Here is a 10,198-nt window from a genome sequence, read left to right as displayed (position 1 = left end):
CAACATTCCTAGAGACACTAGATACCTCTCAAGTTCAGGAACATATCTGGTTCCTTTTAGAATTAGAACCTTCCCATTATCAAGTAACAATTTTATAGTACCTATTCCATTTACTTTACATGTCATATTGTTACCCATTATGACTTGCCCACCAGTAGTTTTTTCAATTTCAAGAAAACTATTTTTATTAGGGAAAATATGAAATGAACAGCCTGAATCAAGAATCCATTCATCACTTAATCTATTGTCTCCATTAACAAGGACCAAGTCATCTTCAATTTTATCTTTGTTATATACTAAGGCAGCATCCCCAACTTCATATTTCTTTTCTTTTGACTCATTTTTCTTTTTATAACAGTTTTTAATAAAATGACCCTGTTTTCCACAATAAAAACATTTCTTTCCTTTGGCCTTGTTTTTAGACTTACCTTTATCACCCCATTTTTGTTTATTTTCAAATAAAGCTTTTGAGTGATAATTGGGTTTACTAAAACTTTTTCCTTTTGCCAATGAAGTATCTCCATTATGACTTTCTTTGGTCTCAAATTTGATTTCTAGGGCCTTACTTTTTAGGGCATTAATTATTATTTCTGTAGTCAGTTCATCCCTACCATATTCCAAGGCAACCTTGATATCTTTATATCTATCACTAATGGAGTTCAACAAGATCACAACCAACTGATCTTGTGAAAGTTTTTCATCACAGTTGATTAGATCTTGAGTCAATTTTGTAAATCTATTCAAGTTTTCATCCAAATTAGTGGAAGGGTCCATCTTAAAAGAAAAGAGTTATTTTAACAGATAACATTTGTTTGGGATGGTTTTTATCACATACTGTTTTTCTAATTTAGTCCACAGTTCAGAAGCTGTCTTGATTTCACCAATATTTCTTATTACATTCTCAGACAGATACAAGAAGATAGTACTCCAGGCCACCTCTTCTAATTCAACCTTTCTAGTAGGGTTCACGTCTTGAGGCCTAGTGTCATCTAAAGCCCTAACACATCTCATTTGCATTAGTATAGCTTTCATCTTTTGACTCCACATATTGTAATCAATTTTTCCATCGAATTGTGCAACTTCAAATTTAGCAGTAGCCATTTTCTTAAATCACATAAAATGTACAAGTTTGAGTCAAAAGATCACACCACAGGATACACTGGACACACAACAATGTCAACACAGATTCACAGTATTGTTCAAGAAGACACAACACAAGCAAATTTAAATCACATATGTAATATGCAGATCAAATCAAGGACTCAATAACAGAGGGCAGAAATTTTAGGTTTCTGAAATTTCTCCTTCAAGATTCCCCAGATACACCCCCAAATTGGGATTTTCTCAGATTCCCAAGATCTCGTAGGAGTCTTTGGACAAAGACTAGACACCAATGGGTCATTGGTGTATGGTTAATCAAGGGAAGAAAATCGAAACACACAAATTTCAGAAAGTAAACTTTACAAATTTAAAAGATCTCACCATACGAGTATAAAATACTCAAGGTCCTTCAATACTGCTCAAAAGCAGTTCCAAAAATTTCAGATCTGCAGCAGATCGATCCCTCCTTCAAAGATCCAGGTATCTTGCCCCAATTCAACGCTCTGATACCACTGAAAGGGGGCCAAAAACCCACACAATAAGTTGTAAGATACAATCGATCAAAATAATAGAAATTAAACTTGCAGAAAATAAAGAATACAACAAGATTTTTCGGCCGAAGCCCTAGAGGTTCAGTGACTAGCACCTAATCCCCTGTTGAGCATCCAATCAAAGTGGATATTACTCGGTTGCACTAAAGCCTCAAAAACGAGCAATCCAAGGTTACAGAGTTCAACCACTACAAGAATACACAAGAAAGAGACTTATCTCTTCGAAGGAACCACAGATGTGCCTCAGACTCACAACGAATCAACAGACCACATCCCTAACCTCAACACATGAGGACTCTAAGTATCACTCAAGAATATACCAGTATTCAACGGTTAACAGCCTTTCAAAATACACATCGAATGAGATGATCGATTACAACAAATAGGGAAATAGAAAACCCTAACTCGAGAGAACAGAAGAACACTCTCGAATCTCACTTAAGAGTCAGACGAAAATGAAAAGTCTTGTGACCAAACGAAGCGTCAAATCTCATTTATATGACCAAACATGTAACCCTTCATCCAACGGTAGGGATAAAGCCAGGTGTCATCATCAGGCAGAATGCCATTTATAAAACACGTTTAATGGCTGAAAATATGGAAGCACCAATATCATGGTTCGACTCACAACATTATGAAAGCATAACACAGCAACAAATGAAGTTCTCGACCTAAAAGGATTGATTTTGATAAAAATAGAAATGAAAAAACAAATCTCAAACTGATATAACACCATCATTTCAAAAGATCACAGTAAATTAATTTTTTTGAATGTATACTTGAAGAATCCCATGTGTAATGATTAAAAAAAGAATTTGATAGTGTTCAAATTTTCTTAACAATTATCCCTTGCTTTTTCTCAACCATAAGGAGAATGAAGTGAAGACATATTTGCTGTCCCCTTAATATTAGCATCAATGACAACATAAATTCATCTATTGGAACCTCCCATGTTCTATTATTCCTATTTATTGTGCAAGCATTGTTCAATGGAAAAGATTCATATGTTAGATCAATTTTTTGATTGTTAGAGAGAAAAATGGATCTCACGTGTGAGTGAAGAAATCAAAAATTACGGCTAACTATGTTAAATAACAGTAAAAAATTGATTTTTTGGCTTGAAAATTAGAACCAAATGGGAGCTATATAAATAAAGAAATGTAGTAACATAACCAAACACTAAGAAGTAGAAAATCAAAAACTAGAATGGTTTTCAAAGAAACAGAGGCAAGCAGCTCGAAATTATTGAATCTCAGTTTATACAAGAAGAGGAGCGCAGGACTAACAAAAAATAATATCTAAAATATAGGGTAAAAAGTATTTACTCTAAAATCATTCTTTTGTTATTCTCTTCTAATTGGAACGGAACATTTTTCTCTTTCATCACATCATTGCATAAAGAATACACCTTCAGGGGTAAATGTTCTAAAAGCCTGTTGCCCCTCGGGGTATAGTCCAATGATGTAAAGAACAGGAGTGAGGTTATTTCACGTCTTGCTGACAGCCGCAGTGTGGGGGTTCGATTTTTGAGATATGGAATTGGACTCCTTGTAGGCGCAGTGTACATGCAACTCTTGTTCCCTGGACTGTTGGGGCATATCTTACGATTTACCTCCCTCACAAAGCTCTAGAGGTGAGGCGGTGGGAGTCCTCAAGGTTGGGGTTCAATCTTTTTTTTTTTTTAAAATCTCTCTAAAAGCCTGTTGTACACTAAATTGAGTTGAGGAGGATAAGGAGCAAAACTCATAAAAGACTAATGGCATATTAACTTTACAATGACTTTTTGCCAATTAGTTATATCAATTAATGTGAACAGTGACTATGATTTTATTTTCTTCGATGATGCCTAATGTACCTTTGAAAAATGAGTAATGCCACTTGACCTGCATGGATGAGACCCTTGATGACCGCATCCACACATGAGATATGTGGGTCCCGTGCGAATAAAATAATCTGAACCCCCATGAGTGTGTGCGCGGTCATCCACACAAATCGTGTAGCACGGTTGTCAAAAAATACTTAGGTTGTACCTGGTAATGTAGCATCACAAATTCCTACTAACAATATGATGGTAATCCACAGCAAAAACCTCCTTGGATGAAATTGTTCCCAACTACACTAGCATCTCTAAATTGTGCAACTTGCTGCCATCATTGTCATAAAGTAGCACGAGACAACCTTATGACATCCAAATTCTTGTATGGTGTACAAAAGGATTGTTAACAATGGTATACAAAAGTGGTGTTCACATAGCATAACTCGTTAACTTCACGTTAGGCCTGAATTAATTGTGAAAAAGGCTTAAATTTTAGCTCTTGAACCTCATTTTTCCATCAAAATATATTGATTTGATATTATTTTAACCACACATTTTAATAAACTAATATTACACGCAAAAATTGAAAATTTTTCCTTATGTTTTAACGACAAATCTTTCGTTACACTATTAAAAACACATTTTTATAGAAATAATGTGACTGAAGAAAGGCTTAAAACACCATCGGATTCCATAAAATTATTTGAACATTGGCATTGGACCGTCAAAAAGCTACAAATTATTGGCGCCTCCGAATTCAAATTCATCCATCTACGATCGATTCACGAGTCCCGGGATTAAAACCCTAGTTTTCACTGTAGATTTGACAAATAGAGACAATATTCCCCAAAACTGAAGTAGCTGAAAAATGATTCTCAGAACACCACCGGCGAGAAAGCGGAGGGCTGAATCACGGCCGCCGGAAGACAATGATACCAACATCCCAAGCTCCAATAGGCAGCAGCTGGTGATTTACGAGGACCATCCTGTGGTGGAAACTTCGCACGATCATTCGACCCCTATTACCACCGACCAAATGCTCTGCACTTATCAATGCCGTCAAATGGTATGACATACTTACTTTTGGAATTCATTTTTTCATGTTTATTATGTTGGATACTTGAGATTAAATATTTTCATTTATCACATTAATCTTTGTGTAAATTTTTAATCTGTAACTGTATAATGGATATTTAAGGGCTCATTAAATTATAAGCTGGCTGGGGAAGTATAACAGTTATGGTTGATTAGTTTGGTGCCGAAGCTGATTATAGGAATTGAGCGAACCATGAAAAGTTCATCGTTTGCTTTGGTTTTGCACTAAAGCTGATTGACACAAAGCACTGTCGGGATTCTGGACTTCGGAGTGAATGCCCTCTCCTAGGAGAAAAAAATTCTTATAAGCTGTAAAAGAGAAATTTGTTTGGTACCCAATCATTTCGCAATAGAGACATAGAAGATATCCTCTGGATGCTTGTTAATTATGTTGGTATGAAAACCTTTTGTTGCCTTGCTGAATTTCATTTGGCTTACAGAAGGGGCATATGTAAATGGGCTTTTTGCGGCAATATGACTGCTCGAGGAGAATGTTACACTTATCTGAAAGCATGCTAGAATATTTGTAATTTTGATGACATTAAGACAGTTGCTAACCCTGTCAATGTAATTTGACCAGTCATCTTATCTTTTCTACAGCACTGTTTCAGAATTATCCTCTCAATGAGGGCAGCTATGTAACAGTTATTGCTATTATTTTGTGAAACTTGGTTTCATTTAAACTTGATGAGAGGTTTAGCCGTCATCCAGAAAATTTAATGAGAAAAAAAAAAGTGACATAAGAACAACATGGGATCAAAGGAGAAATAGTTTTCATTCAATTCGAAACTATTGGTAGCTTCATAATTTACTCTACTTGGACCGGAGACAACAAATACGTGCTCAAATGTTCTACAGCTTGTATTCATCTAACCCTCTCTAGAATCTAGATTAGTCCACTTAAAAAATACTAATTAGTTGCAGTGTCTTTTTCTTTTTTCTTTTTGTTTAAATTTGACAGTAAACGTATCAGAATGGTATATTGAACCGTCCAGAATGGGAATTTAACCATGACTTGTCTTCTAACCATAATACAACTTGTAGACTTTGAAACCTTAGAAGTTGGATAATTATTTGAGCTTGGCTAATTTTGCATTATGTATGGTGTCTTTCAAATGGTTCCCACTATTTGCTGTAGTCATTCTTGTGGATCCCTCGATACTTTTGTTCTTGGGACCTGAGTCGAAATTTCTATGTCTTGTGTAACTTGTTCATGCCGTAGGTTAAATCAGAGTTTCTGGATGCTCTAAGCAGTGCAGAAAAGCAAGCACACGATTATCAATCTAAACTAGAAGCACTGAGTGGTGATTTCTACAAAGCGGGTTAGTGTCAAATGAATTGATCTTATCCCAGTTTCAAGATCATGCTGATATAAGCACAAAGCTCTTATCGCTTGATTCCTACTTTTGACCTTTTCTATTTCTTCTGTTCCTTAGATATGTTACCCATATTCTTTTAGCTTTGTGAATTCCCATTATTTATGTTATAGAATGTACAACTTAATTATAGGAAACCCTAATTGGGAACCTTCCTAATATAGCATTTCAATTGTGTATATATATATGTACCATCTCTTATAATGAATTGAATGAGAAAATTACTTTTTCCTCTCCTAATTACATGGTATCAGAGCCCTCAATCAAAGAGAGGATTTCCTGCTTGATATTTTATTTTTTTTTGGTCTAGTTCGAATTTTTTGTTAGGGACTCACATGGGCTGACTACATCATTGTGGCAGTTGCTGTGTGGTCCTTTTGTGTCGGTGAAGTCTGCACGTGGTTCTCTTCGTGAGGGAGAAATTTGTTAGTGGTCTGCCGGCGTCGGCGATTGCTTCTTGATCTCTCGTCGGTCGAGTTTTCTTGGTTCTTCTGGGTTTCTCGCATCATTCGGCGCCTTTGGGTTCTTCAACTTCCGAAAAGAACTCGGTCAGTTCTTCGTCTGCAGATCGCTATCTCTTCGTGTGAGGTAGGAATTTCTTGTTTCTTCCTCGACATCTTGAACTTTGTGATTGGATTGGGTGCCTGTTGGGCCATTTATTTTGGGTTGCTAATTGGATTATTGTAGAGTGTTGGGCTACTTTAATTGGGCTATCATTTAATGAAGTTGTCTAATTCATTTGTGATTTGGGTCTATTATTTTAGGCTATTATTTGTTGGACTTGGGACAGTTTCTTTGATCTGTTATTTGGAAATTGTGATTTGTTTCGATGGCTGACAAACAAAAGAATTTAGTTATGACCGATGTCATTCCAGTGATGTCTAAAATCACGGAGCATAAGTTGATAGGTCCAAATTATTTTGATTGGTGTAAGACAGTTCGAGTTTATTTGCGGAGTATTTCTATGGATAATCACCTTATTGAAGATCTACCAACGGATAATACTCACCAGACATGGCTAAGAGATGATGCCAGATTATTCTTACAAATTCGTAATTCCATTGACACACAGATAGTCAGCCTGATTAATCACTATGAGTATGTTAAGGAATTAATGGAATATCTAGAATTCATGTACTGTGGGAAAGGAAATGCGTCACGTATTTATGAAGTCTGTAAGGGTTTTTACCGTGCCAAACAACAAGATCAGTCTCTTCAGACTTATTTTATGAATTTCAAAAAGACTTACGAAAAACTGAATGTCTTGTTACCTTTGCGTCTAGATGTGAAAGTTCAGCAAGCTCAATGGGAGCAAATGGCTATGATGAGTTTTCTAGCTAGCCTTAATTCTTAGTTTGAAACTGCTAAATCCCAAGTTCTCTCCGGTGTTGAGATTCCATCACTGCAAGAAACCTTTACTAGAGTACTTCGCACAAATTCCAGTGCTTCTGTTACTTCATCTGTTCAGCCCTCTAGTGCTCTTTTCAGTCGTAGTAGTAAAAGTAATATAAGAGGCGACGGTATAGGTAGTCGGGTCAATCGAAGTCATAATGAAGGAGGAGTTATCTGCTACTGCTGTCATGAGCTGGGTCATACCAAATACTCATGCCGAAAATTGCACAATAAATTTCAGAAGTCTCATTCAGCTCATGTTGTAGCTACTTTTACTACGCCCATGTCATCCTCTGTGCAGACCATTACAGTTTCTACAGATGAATTTGCCAAATTCACTCAGTACCAAGAAACATTGAAGAACTCGTCTCACTCTACCTCTGCCATTGTTGAGATAGGTAAACCTAATACATGTCTCCTCTCTTCTTCCTCAAAATGGATCATTGATTCTGGTGCCACGGATTATATGACAGGTAATCCTAATCTCTTCTCTACTTTTCAGTCGCATACGTCTCCTTCCAATGTTACTTTAGCTGATGATTCTACTTCTTTTGTTCTCGGTTCTGGCACTATTAGTCCAATTCCATTAATTTCCTTATCCTCTGTTTTAAGTCTACCACAATTTTCTTTTAATTTGATGTCTGTAAGCAAACTTACTCGAGCCTTAAATTGCTGTGTCTCATTTTTTCCTGATTACCGTCTTTTTCAGGATCTTATGACGAAGAAGATTATTGGTAAAGGACATAAATCAGGCGGTCTCTATATTCTGGATACCCAAGTGCCCAAGTCTATTGCGTGTTCAGGTGTCTTAATTCCTTTTGCAGCATATTGTAGTTTGTGACATCCATCTCTACCTTTGTTGAAGAAGTTATGTCCTCAGTTTTAGAATGTGTCATCTATAGATTGTGAGTCGTGTCAGTTTGCGAAACATCATCGTCCGTCCTCAGTCCCTCGAGTCAATAAAAGAGCTAGATTTCCTTTTGAGTTAGTTCATTCAGATGTTTGGGGACCTTGTCCTATTGTGTCCAAAACTGGAATTCAGTAATTTGTTACTTTTGTTGACGATTTTTCACGTGTGACTTGGCTTTATTTAATGAAGCATCGTTCGAAGTTGTTTTCTCATTTTAGTGCTTTTTGTACTGAAATTAAAACACAGTTTAATGTTTCCATACAAACATTGAGAAGTGATAATGTCAAAGAATATTTTTTCGATTCTTTTCAGACTTATATGCTTCAGAATCGCATTCTTCATCAATCCTCGTGTGTTGACACTCCTTCTCAAAATGGTATTGCTGAAAGAAAAAATAGACACCTTCTTGAGACAGTTAGGGCACTCATGTTCCAAATGCATGTTCCTAAATAATTTTGGGCTGATGCAGTCTCCGCTGCCTTTTTTTGATTAATCGAATGCCATCATCTGTTCTTCATGATGAGACACCTTATAGCGTTCTTTTCCCTACTAAATCCTTGTTTCCTATTGAACCTAGGATATTTGGTAGTACTTGTTATGCTCGTGATGTTTGTCCCCAGATGACTAAATTAGATCCCAAATCTTTAAAATGTATTTTTCTAGGTTACTCTCGTCTACAAAAGGGTTATCGATGCTACTGTCCGAGTTTTAACAAATATCTTGTGTCAGCTGATGTTACCATTCTGGAACATATTCCTTTCTTTTTCACGACTTATACTTCTTTCAATAAGGGGGAGGATGACGATCTGTTAGTTTATCATGCAACTTACCAGTCAACCAATGTTACTTCTACACTTGTTGCTCCCATACCACCTCCACCTATTCGCCAGGTGTATTCTAGACGACAAAACCCGCCTGATGCATGTTCGGCGCCTAACTCTTTTTTAGCATCAGATCCAGTGTCTAATGATCTTGATCTACCTATCGCTCTTCGTAAAGGTACGCGTCAGTGCACTTATCCTATTTCATCCTTTGTTTCTTATGATCATTTGTCCTCGTCATCTTGCTCTTTTGTTGCCTCCATAGACTCTATTACTCTTCCGAAAACTGTACATGAAGCCTTATCTCATACTGGTTAGTGTGATGCTATGGTAGAGGAGATTAATGCTTAAGATGCTAATGGTATTTGGGTTTTAGTAAATTTACCTGCAGGAAAAAAGGCTATTGGATGTAAATGAGTGTTTGTAGTCAAAGTTAATCCTGATGGATCAGTGGCGAGACTTAAAGCTCGTCTTATAGGTAAAAGCCATGCCCAGACTTATAGTGTGGATTACTACACTTTCTCTCCAGTAGCTAAATTAACATTTGTTCGACTGTTCATTTCTCTGGCAGCTACACATAATTGGCCCTTACATCAATTAGACATGAAAAATGCTTTCTTACATGGTGATCTCTAAGAGGAAGTTTATATGGAGTAACCACCTATGTTTGTTGCTCAGGGAGAGTATGGAAAAGTGTGTTATTTTCGGAGGTCCTTATATGGTTTGAAACAGAGTCCACGTGCGTGGTTTTGAAAATTCAGTCAGGCAGTAGAAAAGTTTGGAATGCAAAAGAGCAAGTATGACTACTCAGTCTTCTACAAACAGTTTGAATCCGGCATTATTCTTCTTGTTGTGTATGTTGATGATATTGTTATTACTAGCAGGGATGCTATGGGAATTTCATCTCTGAAGTCCTTTCTTCACACTCAATTTCACACGAAAGACTTAGGGGTGTTGAAGCATTTCTTGGGAGTTGAGGTGACAAGAAGCACAAAAGGCATCCTTTTATCTTAGAGAAAATATGTATTAGACTTGTTAATAGAGACAGGAAAATTGGGAGCTAAGCCAAGTAGTACTCTAATGCTTCCTAATTTGCAACTTACCAAATATGGTGACCTATTTGAAGATCCTGAGAA

At 36.6% G+C, this 10,198-nt stretch overlaps 1 protein-coding gene across 3 annotated transcripts in view; it reads left to right on the top strand.

Moving 5' to 3' along the window:
- The first annotated feature begins 4,158 nt into the window (after window positions 1–4,158).
- LOC111381807 (mitotic spindle checkpoint protein MAD1) overlaps window positions 4,159–10,198 on the top strand; it is a 21,900-nt gene continuing 15,860 nt past the window's right edge. For 2 of the 3 annotated variants that reach the window (XM_023005638.1, XM_023005637.1), the window contains exons 1-2: window positions 4,159–4,534; window positions 5,786–5,885. In XM_023005638.1, the coding sequence (XP_022861406.1) occupies window positions 4,337–4,534; window positions 5,786–5,885 (298 nt within the window). In that variant the 5' untranslated portion in view covers window positions 4,159–4,336. The remainder of the gene's footprint in view (window positions 4,535–5,785; window positions 5,886–10,198) is intronic. The other variant, XM_023005639.1, reaches the window with a different exon arrangement.

This window comes from Olea europaea, unplaced genomic scaffold, assembly GCF_002742605.1.
Source record: "Olea europaea var. sylvestris unplaced genomic scaffold, O_europaea_v1 scaffold2378, whole genome shotgun sequence".
In the NCBI taxonomy this organism is placed as follows: domain Eukaryota; kingdom Viridiplantae; phylum Streptophyta; class Magnoliopsida; order Lamiales; family Oleaceae; genus Olea; species Olea europaea.
This window is presented reverse-complemented; position numbering and strand designations above follow the sequence as displayed.